We start from the raw sequence: 23,300 nt of genomic DNA on the forward strand, positions 1-23,300 counted from the left end.
GGCGAGGTGACCAGGATGTGCTTTTGCCGTTGACTGCGCCCATCTGCTTGCTGAGCCCCATCCCGGGCTCTGCTCGCTAATGGGGCTATTTTAGACACTCTGCATAGAAAGGTGAACCTCCTGACAGACACAGTGCTTTACAGGTTTGTCTGCAACCACCTTGCCGGAGAGCAGTGCAGATAGAAATTCACCATGAGAGTTGAGGCTTCTCCAGGGATGGGGGTAAAAATAGAACTGCCTTCTGTTCTCTGGATTTTGCAGGAAGGATTTCTGTGAGTTCGCTCACAGTGGCTGGGAAGACTTTAAGGTTATGGGAAATACCTGTCAAGTAGGGCAAGCTCCAGTTTTTCCAGAAAAGCAGTTTCAGCAGCAACTGTTAAATCCAGCCAGGAAGAAGCAGGTGTGAAATGAAAATTTAACCTCAAAAGATCCTTCACCTTCCCTGAAACAGACTGAGGTCTGTTTAACCCTCAATGTTTAACTCTCAAATGGGTACAGTTTGATTTCACTTGAGAGCTTCAGCTACACAAGGCCACACCGAAGACAAATAGCGAGTTATTCTAGTGACTAATTTGCAGTCGGTCCCGTGAACGTGCCATGAGCATTGCTGCTCATACACATATTCTGCATTTCTTCTGCAATGTTCCTTTTACCCGTTTTCTAGCTAAACTGTAGACTTGCTTCGAATCTCAGTTCTAAACAAATGGGAGAAATGATTTTATTAGAGTTGATTGTATTTGTGGTATTTTCAAAATAGCTATATAAATATAATGGTTATATTAGATTTTATTATTTTTGTGGCATTATTGACAATAACTTCTAGCATTTATTGAATCATTACTCTTTGCCTGACATGGTACTTAAAAGCGTATGTGGCTAAGCTCATGGAATCCTCAAACAACCCCACTGTTAAGGTGCTGGTATCAATTCTTCTGACTTATGAGGAAACAGAGGCGCACTGGGAAGTTTAAAACTTTCCCCACGGAGCTGACAGATGCTGATGCTGGGATTTCAACCCTGGCAGCCCAGCTCTACCGGCTGCCTCTTAACCACTGGGCGATACATACTCTGCTTAAGTATCATCTCTAGCTGTTCATCCCTTTCACCCAGCTTGGTTTGTAAACTTCCCTTCTGTTCTCACTGGCCTTAGTTTACCCGCATTGTATATATTAACATGTGTCTCCCTCTCTAGACCCAAATGTCTTTACACTGAGGACCATGCCTTAACCATCTTGCCACCCAAGTACCTCACACACTGCCTGGCATATAGCATTAGCCCAATAAGTATTTGAATAAATGAGTTAGACCAAAATATGGCGTTAGCTTTATTTCCCCATCAATCTTTTACTCTGGAAGGTGTAAATTCAATCCTTCCACAAATATTTCTTGAGCACCTAGGATGGAGATAATGCCATCTGAGGCTTTGTATTATCAAGACCATCTTGGCCATTGGAGACTTTGAGTCATCTTGGGGGACTTAGACATGCCTATAAAAAAATGTTCACAATATGACATGACAGTTAACCACTGGGGTGTTTAATATAAGGGATCTGAAAGAAAGGGAAAAGGAGTTTAAGTAGACTTTACCGATAGATCAATTGGTGAAAATCAAAAAGGTTAAGGGAGAGAGAAATGATCATAAACCCAAATAAGATGAATTCAACTCATACAGACTTTTCTAATCTCCTCTGATCCTAAAATTGACGACTGCAGACACACTCTGCCAGTTGATTTTGTGGTGACTTGCAGAGCTGGGCAGGGTCTGTGTTTTTGTCTGGGAACAGGTACAGTATTTCTAATTAGCATCGATGCCGTGAGAGTCTTTGACATCTGCGATCCTTTGAGACTCCCGTGTGGGTCGTGGAGGTGGATATTGTTTTACGCTCTTCCACAGAAGAACAGAGGTTCAGGGAGGGGCCGGGGGTTGAAGGATCTCACTTGGGTTATGCCAATGAAAGGGGTGGGGGAGGACTCAGATCAGGTCGGGTGGAGGCTCCCCTTGGCCTCTGGCCAGAAGCCCAACCCACCTGCCCGGGTGGTTAAGTAACTTCTGCCTCAGTGAGTCTCAGCAGGCAGGTTGTGGGCATTTAGGGGGTGTTTCTTTGTACACATAGTGGGATGTGTGTCATCCTTGGCCCCCAGGCTCACATGCCAGTTGCACCCACTTGTCATGACAGCATCAAAAAGTCCCACCCAAGCATCCCTCGAGGGTGAGCTACTTCTTCGAAATGGCTTATCTCATAGGCTCCCCAATAACAGCATCAAGGGGCTGGGTTAATGGCCCCATCACTTTCTTCACATCCTTTTAGAAAAGATTATATAAATTTGCAATTCTTTCTATTCCCTTCTTTTCAGTTTTACTCGTCCAGGAAGAGGCTCCTGGCTTGGGAAAGGCGGCCCAGACACGGGACCAGAACAGTCTAGCCTTTCCCTGGAAAACCTGGTCTTTGGAGCTGGATACTGCAAGCCGACTTCCTCAGAGGTAATGTCTGCCTGGAGGCAGAGGCCCCAAGCCTTGCAAACTTCACTTTGCAGGCTGCGTCTGTTCTACGAGATTTCGGCTCCTTTCCAATGTCCCAGGTAGAGATTCTTTGCTCCCTGCATCCCTTCCTCTCGTCGATCCATCCATCCCTTCTTTGGATGGCTGCTGCATTCATCAAACATATTCCCAGTGCCAGGCCCCAGGGTTGATGCGGGGAGTAGCATCTTCACTTGGCACCTCTTCCATATGGTACCTCGAAGGATATGGTTCCATGGAGGTCATGGGATGTGATGTGAGGGGCTTCCCCCGGACCGTGTGGAACCTCAAAAGCCCATTCGCATTGAGCTCATTTCAAAACCTGGCTCGATCCTTCATTTGCTTACTTCTCTGAGCCTCAGTTTTCCCACCTGTAGAGTGGGGTTGCTAATAGTTAATAACCTCACAGGGTAATATGTGTATTCGTTCCTATAATGGATAAAAAGTGCTTAGACCAGTACTTGGTACTCAGTAGGTGCTCAATAAATATGCATACCCTGTCCTTCCCTTTGGTCCTTCTTCCTAAGAAACACCTGTTGTTACACTTCTGTGATGCACAGGGCTTTAGGCATCTACAGCATTACTCTATATTTCTTTTGAGCCAATACACGATTGTTATTATTAGGGGCCTGCTCAGAAATAACCAGATTGTATTTTCTGGGCTCACCAGAGAAGTAGAATCAATAAGAGATGATAGATAAATAGATAGGAGACATTTATGTGTCTCCCTTCTATATTATAAGAAATTGTCTCATGCTATCATGGAGAATGAAAAGTCCCACGGTGTGACATCTGCACCCTAGAGACTTGGGAGAGACAATGGTGTAAACTCCTATCTGAGTCTGAGTTTTTTTGTTTTTTTGTTTGTTTTGTTTTTAAACATTTATTTATTTATTTTGGCTGCATCGGGTCTTAGTTGCGGCATGCGGGATCCTCGTTGCGGCACACAGGCTCTCTAGTTGGGGCCCGTGGGCTTAGTTGCCCCGTGGCATGTGGGATCTTAGTTCCCCGATCAGAGAGCGAACCTGCGTCCCCGCATTGGAAGGCAGATTCTGAACCACTGGACCACCAGGGAAGTCCCTGCGTCTGAGTTTTAAGGCAGGAGAAAACCTATGTCCCAGTGCAAAGACAGGAAGAGAGAGAAACCCTCTCTCGCTCAGCCTTTTTGTTCTACTCAGACCTTCGATGGATTGCATGTTGCCCACCCACATTGGGGAGGGCAATCTGCTTTACTCATTCTACTCTTTCAAAGGTTAATCTCATCCAGAAACAGCCTCACAGACACACCCAGAATGATGTTTAACCAAACATCTGGGCACCCTGTGTCCTAGTCAGGTTGACACACACAGTTAACCATCATACAACCCTTGTCGTAAGTGGGGAAATTTGTCCACTCCGCCAGCCCCCAAAAGAGATGCTCCGTCTTCCTGTGCAGCCAAGCCCTGTCCTCAGATGTTCCAGCACATCAGGTCCTACACGCAGCTGGCTCTCCTGTGACATCACCTTTCCCAGCTCTGAGCCCAACCAGGAGGTCTGGCCGCAAAAGCTGCCCCGTCAAGTCTCCATCTGGTCCTGGCGGCTGTGTCACATGTTCTCAGGAGAGGAGCTTAGAAGAAAACTGCCGAGACCCTCCTGAGGGACAGAGGACCTGAACCCAGGACTGAGCTCCCTGCCCAGGAGGGCACAGAGTTTAGAGCCAAAGAGAACTGCTGTGCAGGTGGACTCCTGTAGATGCAGGACCTCGGGCAGCCCCCGAGCCTTAGGAACCAGTGTCCTGAGCATTGGCAAAGGACCTGGGGACAGCAGCAAGGGAGAGGAAGGCAGAGACCCAGCCAGCAGAGGTGGGCATTTCTTTATTACCTTGTGCACACAGACGGCTTCAGGGCTCCAGGATGGGATGGGGAGGGATGGAAGCCAGGGACTTCCAGCTCCCTCTGTATCCCCAAGGCCAAGCGCAGACCCTTCATCATCAGGGGCTGCTGTGTGCCTCCCCTAGGTCACCTCCGACCCCTGCCGCAGGTCAGTCCCTGCTCCAGACCGGCCAGAGCTTGACTGAGGCTTTGTTGTGACCATGTTGCAGCCCAGCTTCTCCATCTATCCAGTCCTGCTTCTCATTCCTCTGGCTCCAGGAACCTCCCCAGTAGATCCACATGAAAATCTCCAGTTCAGACTCTATTTTCCAGGGAACATGGTTTGGAACATCAGGGGTCATAGATCAGTTCAAAGCATCTTTTGACACTTAACATCCCAAGACAAGGGCCTTTGCTGGGGCCACAGGAGCATATGGGGATGATGGTGATCTAGTGTCTGCCCTGAAGGAACTCTCTGTTCCTTCCTGTCTGCACAGCCTCTCATGCCTCATTCCGTTGCCACCACCTCCGTGAAGCACTCTCTGATTTCCTAGCAAGAAATTCCCTCTCCCAAATGTTTTCACCACAGTCAACTCTAGGCATCTCTGTCTTTCCTCCACTGGGCTCTGAGTGGCTGGGGACAGAGGCCATTGCCTTTAGCTCCACACCTTCAGGACCCAGCACCATGCCTGGCACACACAATTAGTGCTCAGGAAATGTGTGTTGGACGAACGATTGATCCAAGTGCATGATCGTGTCTATATAGAACTCTGAGCAGTGAGAGGGCTGAGCCACAAGGTGTTCCTTGCCTTATATGGCAGCAGACAGAGAGCAGCGGGAGAGAAGGAGAGTGAGACATCTCCGTGGACATATGGGCGCCAAGCGGCGCTGCCCTTGGCAGAAACCCTGGACCTGGCACGGGGTGGGGTAGGGAACACTGTAGACCATTTCAGCCTATCTGATTCGGTGACATCTGAAGAGGCCGAGCGTCACCGCAGTGAACAGCAGAGAGAAGATTCTGGTTTCGAATACCTGCTCTGCTCAGTACTTCGTGACGTGGGCGACTCTATTCACCCTGTAAAAACTCAGGCTCCTCAACTCTGAAATGCGATAATACCTATATCTTAGAAGGGATTTTAGGCCTTAATACATGTAAAAACAGTATAGAAATAGACCCACAACGGGCACACAATACAGTAGAATTTTTTTCCCTGTTCTTTCTTGGCTATTTTTGGGGATGTGTGTCAAAGAAGACATCCCTGACTTTTGCAAGAGTCACATAAAATAGCTTATTTGTGAGTGCTCAGCAGTGAACTTGCTCGCAGCTCAGTGGGGTATTTTCAGGACCTGATTCTTTCCCTGTGCATTTTCCATTTGGGTCCCATCCGGTTATGCAGGCTCAGAGCCTCGTGCCCATCCTGTGCCTTCCCACCTGGCAAGGGCTGCCAAGCAAAGAATAAAATCCACTCCCCCGCCTCCCTTGGGGGCTGTGCCTCCCAAATCCCCAAGAAGCCCAGCGCAGTAGCAAATAACATCGAAGTCCGCGCAGATTGCAGCATCAGCTGGAGCGATTAGAGAACAGGTGTTCCCTTCAAAATAAGCCTTTCTGTGCAGAGACATGTGCAGAAACTAGAGATTCACAGCAAAATGAGCCCATTGGCATGGAAAATCATGGGGAGGTGAGGGTTGCTGTGACGTGTCACGCCCCTTTTCCCATAAGCCCAGGTCCCTCTGGTCCTGCAGCCCTGCTCTTTCCTGCAGCATCTTAGGCAGCGAGAGCTTCACATTCAGGGTTGGAGCCAGAGCTTACGTCCCCTTCCCCCGAAAGCCAGCAGCTTTGCCCCAGGGGAATTATTTTCCCTCTCCCACTCATGGCTTATCTGTCAAAGAGGATACTAATGCCTGCCTCGAAGGGTTGCTGAGAAGATTAAATGAAATAAGCATATAAAAGCCTGGAGCGGAGAGTTTGGCACAATAAAATCCTCTGCTGGTCTTATTTTTCTTTGAATTTATCCACGTAATGAAATCAGACATCACTACAAGAACCACAGCGTTGTCTTGTGGATAAGACATGGAACAAAGGATCTTAGATGTTTCCTGTTCTTGGCTCTACCCTGCTGTGTGACCCTGAGCCAGATACTTGCCCTCTCTGGGCCCCGGTTTCTCAATGTCTAGAAAGAGGATTGGATGAGATCGTGCTGGAGGCCTCCTTCAGTCTTTGCTGTTTTTACTGTGATATCCCTGACACTGCCTGGTACAATTGGGGACACGACGTATGCTTGATGTATTCATTCAGATTCTACAGAGAAACAGAATCAGTAGGATAATAGGATCTCGCCTGTGCATATATTCATATATATAAAGAGAGAGAGAGAGAGAAACAAAGAGACAGAGAGACAGACAGATTTATTGTAAGGAATTGTCTCATGCAAATGTGGAGGCCAGCAAGTCCAAAATCTGCAGGTCAGGCCAGCTGGCTGGAGACCCAGGGAAGAGTTACAGTTTAAGTCCAAAGGCCTTCTGCTGACCAAATGACCAACTTCCTTCTTTAGGGTGGGGAGGGCGGGTCTTGCGTGCGTCAGTTGTTTTCTTTTAATGTCTTCAACTGATTGGACGAGGCCCACCCATATTGTGGAGGGTAATCTGCTTTACTCAGAGTGTAATGATTTAAAGGTTAATCTCCTCTGAAACATACCTTCACAGAGACATCTAGAATAATGCTTGACCGCCTATCTGGGTGCCGTAGATGGGGCCAACTGACATGAGAAATTAACCATCACATTTAATCAATGCTCAGAGTCTGACAGACTCTTCTTGAAGGTCAGGAATCCAGTGACTCAAAATTAGGAAAATCCCTTTCTCGGTGCAGGGAAGCTGCACACCCCCTTCCTTCTCACTGAAATAAGTGGGGTTGTTCCAGTTCCCCAGGGGAGGAATGGCCACGTGGTGGAGAGATGCAGACTTTAGAACTCTCCTCATTCTCAGAGCCCTGCTTCTTCAGGCAGGGGCATCAGTGTGTCTGTCTGTTTATCTGTCTGTCAGTCCTTTACTTAGCCCCTACTCTGTGCTAGCATCTCTGTGCTGCAGGGGCTAAAACAAATAAAACTCAGTCCTTACCCTCAATGGGTCATGAGATCCAGTGTGTGAGGCAAAGGAGAACTGAAAAGTTTTGAATTCCACGATCGTGTGAAAAGTGTGATGCTGATCGTTTGAAATCACATTTTTGAACACCTGCTCTGCACCGAGGTACTCTGTTAAACCACTGATGCGCGTGGACTCTGTCAATTTCCACAAAAAAAGTTTCCTGTTTTCATTGACAGCTGAAGAAACTGAGACAGAGAGAGGTTAAGCCACACCTGTATAGTCACACAGCTGGGCAGGGATCAAACTGGCGTTTTAACTCAGTCAGCCCGATGCCAGCCCGCCACCCGTCATCAGCCACTAGATTAATGGTTAACCAAAGAAGGGGCTTTGGTTTGTCCGCTCTGCGAGGGCAGGTGCATTTCTACTTTGTTCCCCTGCGTGTGCCTGGCTCAGTGCGCGTACTCAGGAAGCCTTTGTTGAATGAATGAGTGTCTGAGGTCGTGGAATCTGAGAACATCAGAATGCGAGAGAACGAAAGCCCTTGTATGCAGATGGTTAGGCATTTAACTTTCCAACAGATCTGTTTCCCGCCGGTGCTCTCAGCCTCCCCAGTCCTGTGCTCACATGTGGAGATCACAGAAACCGTGCTTCCAGAGCAGATGACTGTGCCTGAGATGAATACCTTGGCCACCAAAGTGAAATCCCTCCATCCTCTGCTTCCCTTAGAAGGTGGTTCCCCAGACAGAGGAACGTGTGTCATTGAGAGGAAATGCCAGCTCCCTTTTAAGTCAGATTGCTGAGAACTGAAGAACAGCATCTTCCTTGAAGGGAATAATGCTCACACAGCACAGGCACACACAGGGCTTGGCTTTGCAAGCCCTTCTGTGCTGAGCCTTGTTGCATGATGGCCCTGCCCTCACTGATGGGAGGCGTGGGTCTGGTGAGCATGGAGGTGGGAGGGAAAGTGAGGCACGGACCTGACTTCCAAGCAGAAATCTCCCCTCTCCCAGGCATGCGCGTCCTCTTTTTCCTTCCGCTCCATTTTTATTGGGTTCTTCGCTCTTTACCCTTTGCTTTAAATATACGCTTGTTATTGTCAACATCTTCCTTTCTTGAGGACCTGGAGTCACGAGGGTAAGACACAGACCTTCATTATTACTGTTAACACATCATTAGGTTGACTCTGGATGGTGACATCGCCGTAAGTAGAGACACTGCCATTGGTTTGGTTGCTAATCAGATAATTATCAAGCACCTACTATGACTCAGGCTCTGTACGAGGAATTCGTGATGTAGCACTAAGGAAACTGGCTGCCTGGCCTGCCTGGTGGGATGTTATCGTTTCTGTTGCCCTTGGTGCCCATCTGGGTTGCTGGCACATTGTAGGTGCTCAGTTAATGTTGGAGGGACAGATGAGGTGCGATGAGATCTCATCAGATGCTTGATTTTATATAAGGTGTGACCACAGCTGACTTAGCCATCAGACACAGTAGGCTCAGTGCTGAGGGCCCACAGTACTTTCAGGGGCCAACAGAAATGTTTTAATTTCATTTAAAATCAGAGCCCAAAGACGGATGTAATCCAATATGGATTATATTAATCTTCATATCAGTGCAATCATACAAACATAATTTTAAATCTATTTTTTAGTGGATGAAAGTGCCTGGGGCCCACAGAAGTCATAATTTGGCCCTGAGAACCATGCTTGTTCCTTGGTTTTTGTTTCCTGATGATAGGCATAAGAAAGCAGAGTCTGGTGAACTCAGATAACTTGCCCCAAATGGACAAGTGCAAACCTAGAATTCAGCTCTCTGGCCCTGTGCTTTGTCAAAACTCGTTTCACCAGTGTGATACCTACACATGGAGAGGCTACACAGATACTTGTATGTGAATGAAATCGGAGAGGTTTCAGAGGGTGCGGAGAACAGCTGTCTGAAATGTGTGAATGCCGTGCTCCAAGGTTAACTACCTGGGGAAGGATCAGAAGCTACCAGGAAAACAGTAGTTATTTAAAGGAAAGCATGTGTTACAGTTTTTACAAAAACTGTATTTAGTGCCTTCTACTATTTTGAGAAGTAAGATGGCAAACACTGCTGTGTTCTCCCACTCCATTAAAATTAAATAGTTCTAAATTTCTCATTTAAGTGATTTTCTCATTTACTAAAATCCTGTGGAATAAATAGCAGGTTGCTAAATGGTGCACAGGCTATGATGGGCTTTCTGTATGTGGTAGATTGCATCAGTTGCATATGGATCCAACATGATTGCACAGGTCATTTCTAAAAGAGGATATAAATCAGTGGAAATGGGCTTTTCATGCAAAAGTCTATAGTATTGCTTACTTATGCACCACCCTTTTCATTAGTGAAAAATTGCCTTTATTCCACATTGCCTGCTTTCAGATGTCTTGTCCCTCTCCAAAGAGTCTAGGCAGGATGGGGGATGTCAGGTAGCAAAGATGAGGTAGGTGCATCCCTTCCCAGACTGCCCTGCGTTTCCCCACTGCATCTTCAGGTTCCAGTGCAGCAGACGCTCAGTAAACACATACCAAGTGAATACAAGATGCAGACACAGCAGGGCATACAGGCAAGATCACCAGATTTGGAGGAAGAAGACCTGGTAGGGCTAAGGCCATGTTCTTCCATGGATGAACTATGAGAGCTTGGACAAGTCATTTCACCACTCTGAGCCTGTTTCTTCTTGTTGTCTTAATGGAGAGGAAGAAAGCCGCTCACTTTGTGAATTGTGCCTGGGATTCAAGATGGGAAAGGTGGTTCCCCCTTTGAGCATCCCTCTCTCCCGACCATCTCCTCTGCCCTCCTGTTCCCCACCCCAGGGGTGGTGTGATGGTGACACCGCAAATCACAGTTACCTTCTAGCATAATTATATCAGCTAAATATATTGAACACTTCCTCGTGTGAGGCTCTGCGCTGGACGTTTTCATTATGGTCCCTCTCAGCTCCCTGCATAGATTCATATGATACAGTTGAGGAAACGAAAGCTCTAAGAACTTCAGCGAATTGCTCAGCGTCAGATAGCCGGTCCCTGGCAGGGCTGGGGCATGAGCCCAGGGATGCTGAGTCTGACCCCTGCTCTCTGTCCACTTGGAATCATTTCTCACCTGCTCGTCTCCTTTAATCCTCCTGTAAGCGTTGGGGCTGTGTCTGCCACACTTGGCACCAAGCATTTAACCCAGGTATCTCTTGAATCAATAATTATATTAAAGTGTGCTCCTTTTTTGCAAATAATAATATTTTTTTTTTGAGGAGCCTGAGTCTAAGCCATTCCTTTTGCACCTTTTCAGACAATGCTTATAGTTAATGCTCAAGCGGGAGGATGAGTGAAGTCATCATGAACAAATTAGCCCCATCCCTCGTTTACTGGAATTTACAATTTTGCCAGAAAAAAATATTGAAAAAGTTATTTCATGCAAGATAAACATTAAGAAAGAATCATCTACAGTGCTGTAGCACTGCTGGAACATGTAACGGGGTGGTCTCAAGATTATCAGGGTGACTGAGGGCAGGCTTCTCTGCAGGAGAAAATGTAAGTCGATTTTTCAGCCAGTAGGTAACAGGGTGCAGGACTGGGTCTAGATCCATCTCTTGCCATGGGCTAGTGTCTTCCCAAGCCCTCCATCTTCCAGGGCTAGACATCAGTACCTTCAGGACCTTCGAAGTCATTTGGCCCATCTTTCTTTTTTTTAGAGAGAATATCCTTGGCTTGAAGCTTTGATTTATTACTTTATTTAACATGTTTCTATAGAGCACCTATTTTCATTGACCTCGTGATGAGTTAGACAAGCACAGCCTAGAGAGAGAGGAGGACCTCACACTGCAGGGGGTCGGTCTTTGGATAGGGGTCTGCTAGCGAAGCATAAAGGAAGGCCAGGTTCCCTAGAGTCAGATGCAGTCAGGAAACACTTCTCAGAGTGAAGGATCTCTGATCTGAGTCTAATAAATGGATTGTCAGTTGTTGAGGGGAGGGGAGGGAACCTGGCTGGTGGCTTCCTGAGAATACAGTGGTTCTTTACCAGAACTAGGTGTTTGAGGTGATTTGAGGCTAGAGTGTAGGATTGACTGTGGCATTGATCTGCGCTGTGGGAGGGTCCACCACGTGTCCTAAGCATACGTGAAGGGAAAGGAGGGAATCCGGGAAGGGAAAGGAGGGAATCCGGGAAGGGAAAGGAGGGAATCCAGGGGGTGGTGTCCCAGATGCTTTGACCACTGCAAATACTGATGACCAAGTTAGAGAGGGGGGCACAGTTACAGCCAGAAAGGCAGTTGGCCGGGGGTTGACTCTAACTCTGCCAAGATATGTTTAGTGTTGTGTTAATGTGGAAACAAGGACTGAACATAAAGCATTTCACTGTGAATGGATTTGTGGGACCCAAATCTCTCAGCCGGTTCTTGATAGATGGCGAGGGCCTGTAGTTGACTTTGCCCAGAATAGTGGTTATTCATTTGGTTCTTTCTTGACATCAAGCTGGGCGCATATCCCCCAGTGGAAGTCTTGACATCAAAGAGAAGGCCTTTTCTCTTTACTGTGGTCTTAGTGTAAGGGTCACTGCTATAGGAGCCAGAATTTGGAGATTCTAGAAGGGATTTCCGCCAATGTCGGTGCTGTGTGACCCCAGCAGAGACCACCCCCTGCAGATGTGCTAAATTAGGACACGCAGAACCTTGGTGTTCGGGTGGGTGTGGAAGAGACTGGAGATGGTCCCAAATCTCCTTCATTCTTTTAGGTGTCCCTAAGGACTGTTTTCCTCGCAATTAGGTTTAGGTTTTGGGACTAGGTTGTGGCCATTTAAATGGGAGGAGAAGCGATATAGGCCTCTTTCCCCCACTCTTAAAACATCTTGCTTGATTCTCTGGCCTTTCTTTCCTTTCAGTGGTGACCCCAGGGGTCATGTGTTTAAGATGTCAGTGGCACAAAACATAAGACACTGTTTGGAGGAGAGCCACACTGGAGAGCCACTGACCTGTATCAGACTTTGGGAAAACAGAAAAGAAAAAAAAATAACATTAAGAAACAGAGATGTACCGGTTGCTTGTTACAGAACTTAGTATTAATGAAGAAAAACGTGTTTCTTTCTGTGTGTCAGGCACAGTGCAAACAGAAAATGCCTGGCACTGACTTTAGCAATCAGGCATCTAGACATGGAGACTTTGATATCAGAAGATGGACACATGAGGATCTGTGTTCCAGGGTGGTAGGGCATCTGGTAAACTGTTACCTCTGAGAACTTGGAAGGCAGACCACAGGCCTGCTGAGCTGTATGTCTAAGGGGAGGGTTCTCAAACTCAGCACTGTTGACATCTTGGGACATCTGGGGACACCGTGGGGTAATTCTTCGCTGTGGGCGCTGCTTGTGCATTGCAGGGTGTTTAGCAATATCCCTGGTCTGTACCCGTTAGATGCCAATAGCACCTGCTACTCATTTGTGACAACCAAAAATATCTCCAGACATTGATAAACGTCCCCAGGAGACAAAATCGTCCCCAACTGAGAACTGCTGCTCTGGGACAAGAGGTTGGAAAACAGAACATTAGAAGTGTGTCTGCACTACGTGCGGCTGTGTTTCGTGAGATGTTACAAGAAACAGGTGAGCTCGGGAAGGAATGACCTGTCCTTCAAACAGGCATGGAAAGGAACAGAGAAAGTCTGGGCAGAAATTCTAGGAGTGGCAAAGTTGGAAAAACCTATTTCTTTTTGAACACAAGTGTTAAGATCACTATTTTAAAAAGCAAAAACAAAAACAGACAGACTGACAGACAAACAAACTTTGAGTGACAGAGCCCAGGAAAACTTCTCAGTTAAATAAAGTGACAGAGACTTGGGGCAAAAATCAGATTAATGCCCCAAATCTCCTATATAGCGACCTAGAAAGCTTTAAGTCAGCTTCCATTCAGTTTCTAGGAGAAACCTGAAGACAAAATCAAAGAAATGAAGCAGATTTAAGAGCTCATAGAAGAGACTAGAAACAAATGCATTGACAGCCTAGGTTTTTTTATTTTTAACGTTTTTATTGGAGTTTAATTGCTTTACAATGCTGTGTTGGTTTCTGCTTTATAACAAAGTGAATCAGTTATACATATACATATATCCCCATATCTCTTCCCTCCTGCATCTTCCTACCTCCCACCCTCCCTATCCCACCCTTCTAGCTGGTCACAAAACACCAAGCTGATCTCCCTGTGCTATGCGGCTGCTTCCCACTAGCTATCTATTTTACGTTTGGTAGTGTATATATGTCCATGCCACTCTCTCACTTCGTCCCAGCTTACCTTCCCCCTCCCCGTGTCCTCAAGTCCATTCTCTAGTAGGTCTGCGTCTTTTATTCCTGTCTTGCCCCTAGGTTCTACATGACCTTTTTTTTTTTTTAGATTCCATATATATGTGTTAGCATACGGTATTTGTTTTCCTCTTTCTGACTTACTTCACTCTGTATGACCGTCTCTAGGTCCATCCACCTCACTACAAATAACTCAATTTTGTTTCTTTTTATGGCTGGGTAATATTCCATTGTATATATGTGCCACATTTTCTTTATCCATTCATCTGTCGATGGACACTTAAGTTGCTTCCATGTCCTGGCTATTGTAAATAGAGCTGCAATAAACATTGTGGTACATGACTCTTTTTGAATTATGGTTTTCTTAGGGTATATGCCCAGTAGTGGGATTGCTGGGTCGTATGGTAATTCTATTTTTAGCTTTTTAAGGAACCGCCATACTGTTCTCCATAGTGGCTGTATCAATTTACATTCCCACTGACAGTGTATGAGAGTTCCCTTTTCTCCACACCCTCTCCAGCATTTATTGTTTCTAGATTTTTTAATGATGGCTATTCTGACCGGTGTGAGATGATATCGCATTGTAGTTTTGATTTGCGTTTCTCTAATGATTAATGATGTTGAGGATTCTTTCTTGGGTTTGTTGGCAATCTGTATATCTTCTTTGGAGAAATGTCTATTTAGGTCTTCTGTCCATTTTTGGATTGGGTTGTTTGTTTTTTTGATATTGAGCTGCATAAGCTGCTTGTAAATTTTGGAGATTAATCCTTTGTCAGTTGCTTCACTTGCAAATATTTTCTCCCATTCTGAGAGTTGTCTTTTTGTCTTGTTTATGGTTTCCTTTGCTATGCAAAACTTTTAAGTTTCATTAGGTCCCATTTGTTTATTTTTGTTTTTATTTCCATTTCTCTAGGAGGTGGGTCAAAAAGGATCTTGCTGTGATTTATGTCATAGAGTGTTCTTCCTATGTTTTCCTGTAAGAGTCTGATAGTGTCTGGCCTTACATTTAGGTCTTTAATCCATTTTGAGTTTATTTTTGTGTATGATGTTAGGGAGTGTTCTAATTTCATTCTTTTACATGTAGCTGTCCAGTTTTCCCAGCACCACTTATTGAAGAGGCTGTCTTTTCTCCACTGTATATTCTTGCCTCCTTTATCAAAGATAAGGTGACCATATGTGCGTGGGTTTATCTCTGGGCTTTCTGTCCTGTTCCATTGATCTATATTTCTGTTTTTGTGCCAGTACCATACTGCCTTGATTACTGTATCTTTGTAGTATAGTCTGAAGTCAGGGAGCCTGATTCCTCCAGCTCTGTTTTTCTATCTCAAGATTGCTTTGGCTATTCGGGGTCTTTTGTGTTTCCAAACAAATTGTGAAATTTTTTGTTCTAGTTCTGTGAAAAATGCCAGTGGTAGTTTGATAGGGATTGCATTGAATCTGTAGATTGCTTTGGGTAGTATAGTCATTTTCACATTGTTGATTCTTCCAATCCAAGAACATGGTATATCTCTCCATCTATTTGTATCATCTTTAATTTCTTTCATCAGTGTTTTATAATTTTCTGCATACAGGTCTTTTGTCTCCTTAGATAAGTTTATTCCTAGATATTTTATTCTTTTTGTTGCAATGGTAAATGGGAGTGTTTTCTTAATTTCACTTTCATATTTTTCATCATTATTGTAAAGGAATGCAAGAGATTTCTGTGCGTTAATTTTGTATCCTGCTACTTTACCAAATTCATTGATTAGCTCTAGGAGTTTTCTGGTAGCATCTTTAGGATTCTCTATGTGTAGTATCATGTCATCTGCAAACAGTGACAGCTTTACTTCTTTTCCGATTTGGTTTTCTTTTATTTCTTTTTCTTCTCTGACTGCTGTGGCTAAAACTTCCAAAACTATGTTGAATAATAGTGGTGAGAGTGGGCAACCTTGTCTTGTTCCTGATCTTAGTGGAAATGGTTTCAGTTTTTCACCATTGAGGACGATGTTGGCTGTGGGTTTGTCATATATGGCCTTTCTTATGTTGAGGTAAGTTCCCTCTATGCCTAATTTCTGGAGGGTTTTTATCATAAATTGGTGTTGAATTTTGGACAGCCTAGGTTTTTAAGAAAATTATATTGTTGAAGAAACCACCATCTTAGTCTACAAGACGATCTTTATTCAGAGATAATCTCAACCCTTGGGCCTCTGATGCTATAGAGCAAGAGATAGACTTTGAATGCTGTATCCCCCCAAGGGATCATGTCCCCCACTGCCCCCTCAGTGCCCCAGAAAACAGAGCCAGGGGCCACTAGTTACATGGATCCAGGGGAATGGACCAAGGAGTTCCAAAGCAGAATGTGTGTGTCATCAAGGCTTTCCCACACCCAACCAGAGGGCCTACCCTTTGTTGGCCCAGCAGGATTTCAAGATTGCTGTAGACCTATGTCTGCTCTGTGTCTCCTGTTCTTCTTCATTCCTAGTGGGAGTGCCCATGTCAGTTACCCTCTCCTATTGTGCATTGTGAAGGACAGTTAATTTATATTTTTAGATGTTTATTTGTTGGACCAAGAAGAGCCCGATTCAGACCTATTGTCATGACCACCTCCCATCACTCAGGAAACCCTACAGTTGGAATATGATGTAGTGGGTCCATAAGATTAGGGTTGTTTGCTGGTATGAAGGTATTGCAGGAGTGGGAAGAAGAGTGGAACAGATGGTTGGTGATGGATGACAGTGGTGGTAGAGCTGGGCTGTATTCTCACCAATCTCATTTCCCCTTAATGCGCACATTTGAAGATCTCTTTCCAAGCCTCGCTTGCAGTTAGTTTGGGGCCATATGCCTGGATTCCAGCCAGTGGAATACATAAGGCATGTACCTTAAAAATATTTTGCATGGTGCTCTATGCTTTCCATTCATTCTGTGGAAATGTTGGAGAATGCGTGTTAGAGGTGGGAGCGTAGGAAGATGGAAGGACCCTGGATCCTGAGTCCCTGCTTTTAGGACACCTGCTCACAAAAAACTGCTTACCCGCAGTAACTTTTGCATAAGTGATAACTCAGCTTCGGTAGCGTTACACACTGAGAGTTCAGGGTTATTTGTTACTGCAGCACAGTCTGACCTACCCTGACTATAACTATGGATCTCTGGAGGAAGGAATCTATGTTTATCAAAGACTAGAAGTCTGACATGCAAAACCTGTTTAGAGGCTGTGGTGTGGTCTTGAGATCTAGGATGCACAGTAGGGTTTAGTGGAAGATGGGCCAGACCATGAAAGGTCTCCAGTACCAGGACCAGGCATCCTTGGTGGTGACAATTTTGGACTCAGTTTCTCCCAGACCCCATGCCGAGGGTACCAACAAGGAAGACATAACAGATGGAATGCTGGGAGAGAGCACTTAGGGATGTGAACCCAGTGATACTCCTTTAAATGCCTTCCTCCAATAATGAAAACACATAGCAGCTGGCTGATTGACTTTTTGGTGACACTGTTGCCCATGTGAGTGTGATGTGTGCGCACACACACACACACACACACACACACACACACACAGGTGAGCGCATACCTAGGCAAATGTGGTTTTTGCAGGAAAGGTGAAGCAATCCCCACAAAGTAGCTGTGTTCTGGTTTGAACCCGATCAGCAGACTAGCAGGGCAGTGCACACTTATTTCCGTGAGGGCCCTGCTTCTGTCTTCAGTCTAAGATGTTAGCTGGCCCCGGAAGGGCAGATGCCACAAGCAGATGGCTGGAGAGCATCCTGGGAGCCAGAGGGTGATCAAGGTCCTCTTGATCACTTGCAGGCAGCACTTGCAAGCCTAGCTACCCTCTCCCTTCCTTCCTCCTTTTCCCAAGTCTCATCCTGGACTAAAGGTACACTCATACTAAAAAGGAAGAAAGGGAAATTCAGATAGGCAACCTAAACGCTGACATACATGCCATTCACCCCCAGTAAGCTGGTTCAAGAGGGTCTGGAGTTCAGCTCAGCCTGTCAAACCTACCTTGTCAAAGGCAGCTCTACCCACTGCCAACATGTGCCTGTCAAGCTCCATGGCTTCTTAGCCCTCAGTATATTTGTTACCATAGGCATAGACAGCAGATGTCCAACACATTTGCACTTCTTAGTAGCTTATTGGCAGTAAACAATCTTGAACATGATACCAGGTCACAGGCAGAGAGAGGCTTTCCCTGGGGCTGCCCCTGTGGTTGGGGATAATTATTAACCAGGAGTGCACATCAGAATCTCCTGGGAAGCTTTCTTTTTAAACATTGTGCATATCTGAGCCCTATTTCCAGAGATTCCAATTCAGCCCCGCTAGAGTGAGGTTTAGAGAGCAGTAGTTAAAAAAATCTCCCCAGGTGGTTCTGAAGCATCCTTGAGTCGAGGTCTCCTGGAATGAACCAAAAGGTACAGGCTTTGGAGTTGGACTCACTTGGGTACAAACCCAGGCTCTGTCACTCTAGTCCTTGAGCTCATCACCTGTCTGAGCTTGGGATAATGCACACATACAGGTGCTCAACTTGGAGGAAAGCTCAGTAAGATCCCTGGCTCAGTGGGGATTTGTTTCATGTCTATGAAGAAGGTGATCCAAGCTTTAACATATGTGATTCTGCATATTCTAATTAGGCTTTGTTGATTGTAGCATTTTTTCCTCCAATTCCCATCCTCTCCTCTGACCCCAGATTGGGTTAGGAGGCCCTTCTTGGGACCCCAAGTATCTTCTTGCTCATTCTTACCATCGCAAACTTTGTATTTCACTGTCACTGCTCGTTTTCTAGCCAGTCTCTCGCTAGACTTTGAGTTTCTAGATTGCAAGTATTGGGGGCAGTAGGGCAGTAACTATTCCTCACTGTGTAGTTTCGGACCAACAGGTGCCCCCCGAAAAGGGACTCTAGGTGAACAGCCATTGTTACACGATTCTTGATGCTCTCTGTGCTTTATCCTATTTAATGCCCATGATAACCCTCTGAGCTAAACATCACCACTTGGAATTTTGACACAAGGAAACTGAGACTCAGAGAGGTGGACCAACTTGCCTCACGTCACACGAGTACAAAGCTTCAGAGGAGAGCCCAGTGTGGCAGACTCTGTCTAACCCCTGTGTGCCTGGCCTTGGAAGCTACCTATGCAGAGACCTGGTCCACAGTGTGTAAGAGCCTCACGTTCTTGGCATGTCCCCACCCTGCCGTACCCTGTCCATCCCATTGCTTCTCCCTCACCTGCAGCTTTATAGAATGTTTCTTTCTCCTGAATATAGTAGAGATGCACCCTGAGCCCCTCTCTGTACTCATAACTGCTCCATCTGAGAAAATAAAAACTGTAGCTTGAGCATAACTATTCATTGAGGAGTTAAAGACTTGGCAGGAGTTACTGAAAAGAAGCATTTTATGTTCTGGCTCTTAGGCGTGGCCTACACTTGGAGTAAAGAAACCCGTATTTAAATGGAACTCTGCCCTTTACTAGCTTTTGTTCTTGAGTAAGTCCGTGAACCTTCAGAGACTCAGAGCCCCGGTCAGTAAAGCAACAGCAATACTTACTCTTTTTCTTCTTTAACATATTCAGTAACTTGACCCCCTTGCTCTGTTTCTGTATCTGTTCAGCTTTGGTGAGACTGCAGTAAGAGCTGTGTTGTCCTGCTGTCATGGACAAGCAGGATACTGCTGGGGGGAGTTTATTGGGGGAGGTGTATATATTAAATAAATACTTATATCATTAAATCATACATTATAATTACGATGAGTTAAAAACAAGTAGAGCAGGTGATTGCTCTTCTACTCTGTCATCACGTTTTTTTTTTTTAGCATCTTTATTGGAGTATAATTGCTTTACGATGGTGTGTTAGTTTCTGCTGTATCACAAAGTGAATCAGCTATATGCACACGTATATCCCCACATCCCCTCCCTCTTGCGTCTCCCTCCCACGCTCCCTATCCCACCTCTCTAGGTGGTCACAGAGCACCGAGCTGATCTCCCTGTGTCATCACGTTTTGTGTCCTGCTTTGTCCCTTCCTGGTCCTGCCCCTAAATCAGCCTTGTCCTCTAGCCAGGCGTCGCGTCCCTCGTTTCCCCCTCACTTAGATGGCTCGCTCTGTTTATCCCCCTCTCTGTTGTCTTCCTGCTTCTGCCACCTCTCAACTCCCCTTCTCTCTCTCTCCAGCTCCTCTTGTCTCTCCTCCATGTCTCCACCTCCCACTCCCTGTCTCACCTTCTTTTCCTTGCTGTAACTCTCTTTGCTGAGAACTTTTTTTTTAATCATCTGTGCCATTTTGCATTTGTTTCTTTTGCTTGATTTTTCTCCTCATTGTGTGTTGTATTTTCTCGATTCTTTGTGTGCCTGGTAATTCAAAGTCAGGCATGGTGAATTTACCTTTTTCATGTTCAGTGCTATATTTATATATCTATATCTTTATATAGATATATCTTTATAGAGATATTTGTATCTTTATATGGATATAGATCTTTATATATATATATAATACTATATATATTTTGCATATTTAGAACTTTGTTATGAGATGTACTTAAGTTATTTGGAGTCAGTTTGACCAACCCCCTTCCCCCACCAAGACTTGCTTTTAAGACTTGTTAGGAAGGACCAGAGAAGTCTTAAGTCTTTAGGGCAATTTTACCCAACTACTAGGACAATGCCCTTCTTAGTTCTCTACCTGTCTGGTAAATAGTGAGGTTTTCCACTTCGATTTGTTGCTACACCAGTTATTCTCGGTTGTGTAGGAGCTCTGGGACTTGTTTGCTCTGCTCTCCTCTCCAGTATTTTGTCCTGTGGCTCTGGGCCCCTTGACCTCCTTGTGCTCTCAGCTCCATCTCCTCAACTCAGAGAGTCTACCAGGATTTACTTGCATTCCACTTTCCTGCATCATGCCATGGAAACTCCCTGCAGGCGGTCTGTCAGGACAGTTGTAGGGCTCACTTTTAGTCTAGGCAGCCTGATGCCCAGTATCTGAAAACTGTTGTTTCATATATTTTATGTGGAGTTTTAGTTATTTCAAATGGGAGAGTAAACTTGGTCTCTGTTACTCAGTGTTGACCGAAGCAGTTATTCCCGTCCCCCCGACCTTTAGTGGAAACTTTAAACAATGATACATGTGCAGGTACTTCTTGTTGTTGCTGTTCTATTTTCTATTCCCTTGTAAACCATGAGCTGAACTCTACACCAGCTGTTTGAATAAAAGGCTTGAAAATGAGTGTCCGAAGAAGTCTTTTGTGGGGTAAACACATCGCTTATTTTAATCCCCACCATCGCCACCACCATCACCACCATCAACATAATTGATGTACCCAACACGCTTCTGAGTTCTTTATATCTATTTACTCATTTAATTATAATGACAGGCTACGAACCAGGTTATTCTTGGAGTCATTTTGAAGTTGAGGAAACTAGAGCACAGGAAGCTCAAGGAACCAGCTAGGGAGCAGCGGTCTAGAATACAAACCCAGGCAGTGTTCCGGAGTCTCCAGGCTCAACAGCTGGCTATGTGTTTCTCACTAGCAGCTGAACACAGTAGGGCCTTTCCACAGTGTCCCAGAATAGCACTTCAGTTGCTGGTTGGAGTGATATTTGAACTACATTCGTAAGAATGCCGGTCTGAATGAAACAGCAGGTCTTCTCCAGATTCCAGGCTAAAAGGATGACTCAACCATGTGCCAGAGGGCTCTCGTTACAATATTGTCATCTTTGGGAAACCCAAGCATTTCAAAGCATATACCTGCTTGAGTGTCTACAGTATCTTCCATGAACCCTGGACTCTGGATCTAGGTTGCTAATTTTCTGTTCTCGACCCTGTGAGTGAGTGAGAGTGTGTGTGTGTGTGTGTGTGTGTGTGTGTGTGTAATTTTAGACAAGTCTCTTACTCTCTCTATACCTGAGTTAAACACATCTGTAAAATATAAATTATATTTAAAAAAAATAAATAAATAAATTCTATTGATGTGGGAAATTCGTAGTTTGGGGATGAGAAGTCAATGTATTAATATATTAAAGCGTGTCACTTAGTTCAAGGGACAAGGTCAACCTTGCAAAGGTTGCTGTCCGTGTACTAGCTCCTGTTAACAGCTTATCACCAGCACCTGCATACACAGGCGTACCTGTGTCTCTGTCACCCGATAGCTCCTAGAGGGAAGGAGGGAAACAGGGAAACAGGCGGTGGTATGGGTGGCCCTTGCAGTAATCCAGGAACGAACCTGCCCGCAGGTAATGATCCCAGGAAATGAATAGTGTTGAGAGTGAGAGGCATTTTGGAGGGAGAATAAATAGGTCTGGGTGAGGAAGAGAAACTTCAAGGACAACTCTGGTTTTGTTTATTTGTTTTTGGCTAATTGGGAGTGGTATGGTCTTCATCACTTATTACCTTAAACCGTTCTTTTGATATTTTCTCAGTCTCCAACTCAAACGTTTAAACAGATTTGATACTCTTTACTATATGATTGCTGAGTGTTCTCCCCAAGTTTACAGGGCTCTGAGCATTTGCTGGTACCTGGTGGGCTTTTGTAACATGACTAAAGGCAGGAAGTCAGCCCCACGATGAAAGCCACCAGGGGCAGGTTCCAGGCTTAGCATTTCTAGAAATTACAGGAAAACTGAATATTGTGATCTTTTCCCCCAAAAGATCAGCCTGTTCTCCTAATCAGGGTCCTTTTTTTCCTTGCTGAAAAATGAGCAGGACCAATGGAATATTCCAAAACTCCACACTTTCTATCTCCAGTGTTATGCATAATTGAATACGTTTGATAGTTTCTATCATCTTGAAAAATCACTTTTCAAATATTGAAATAATAAAAGATCCATCAAAGAACAGTGGTGTGATAGTACCTTCTGTTCCCATGGAGACCAAATCACTAGTGTTCAGCTGTGTGATTATTAATGGCATCTTCCCATATAATGTACGCTGAGTTAGCTTGGTAAGTAAGCACGTGATATTTATCATCGCCTGCAATGTTTTCAACTCATTTCAACTTATATTTGCCGTTGGGATTTTATAAATGGCTTTATTTTCTAGTTTGGTTCAGTTTAATTTTTTGAAGGGCATATTGCCAGTGTCTGGTAAGAAATTTCTTGGCTGTGTTGCTTAGCCTGATGGGAAACACTTTATTTGTGTGTGTGTGTCTTTGGGGGATGCAGGTCATTGAACAGGATTTCTGGAGTGTAGACTCAACAGCTGTAGCACACTTTAGGAGGCAAGAAATCCAGTACCCAGAAAAACTAGAGAGGGATATTTATTGAGCAAGGACTATGTGATGTACACAAGGTTCAGGTTTTGCAAACAGGATCTCTTCTGAGCTTTTTAACATCCATGAACATTTCTTATTATGAAACCCACTCTATAGATGAAGAAACTAAGGATCTGAGAGGCCAAACAGTTTTCCTAAGAGCACTTATCTGAACCAAAATTCTAACCCACTTCTATACAATTCTGAAGCGATTGCTCTCTTTTGTATATTGCACTAAACTAAATTGTGGTTCTGAGCAGAACATAATGCTAGCCCCGTGGGTTGTTCTCATGGTTAATGTATTTAAAGTGATTGGCACATGGTCAATATTGAATAAAGGCTAGACCT

General features: G+C 45.0%; 1 protein-coding gene across 1 annotated transcript in view; it reads left to right on the forward strand.

The window, feature by feature from the left end:
• The window catches only part of FAM135B (family with sequence similarity 135 member B), a 273,737-nt gene that overhangs the window by 192,586 nt on the left and 57,851 nt on the right, over positions 1 to 23,300 (forward strand). The window contains exon 7 of the mRNA XM_057532173.1: positions 2,356 to 2,482. Within this exon, the coding sequence (XP_057388156.1) occupies positions 2,356 to 2,482 (127 nt within the window). The remainder of the gene's footprint in view (positions 1 to 2,355; positions 2,483 to 23,300) is intronic.

This window comes from Balaenoptera acutorostrata, chromosome 17 (assembly GCF_949987535.1).
Source record: "Balaenoptera acutorostrata chromosome 17, mBalAcu1.1, whole genome shotgun sequence".
Classification (NCBI taxonomy): Eukaryota; Metazoa; Chordata; class Mammalia; order Artiodactyla; family Balaenopteridae; genus Balaenoptera; species Balaenoptera acutorostrata.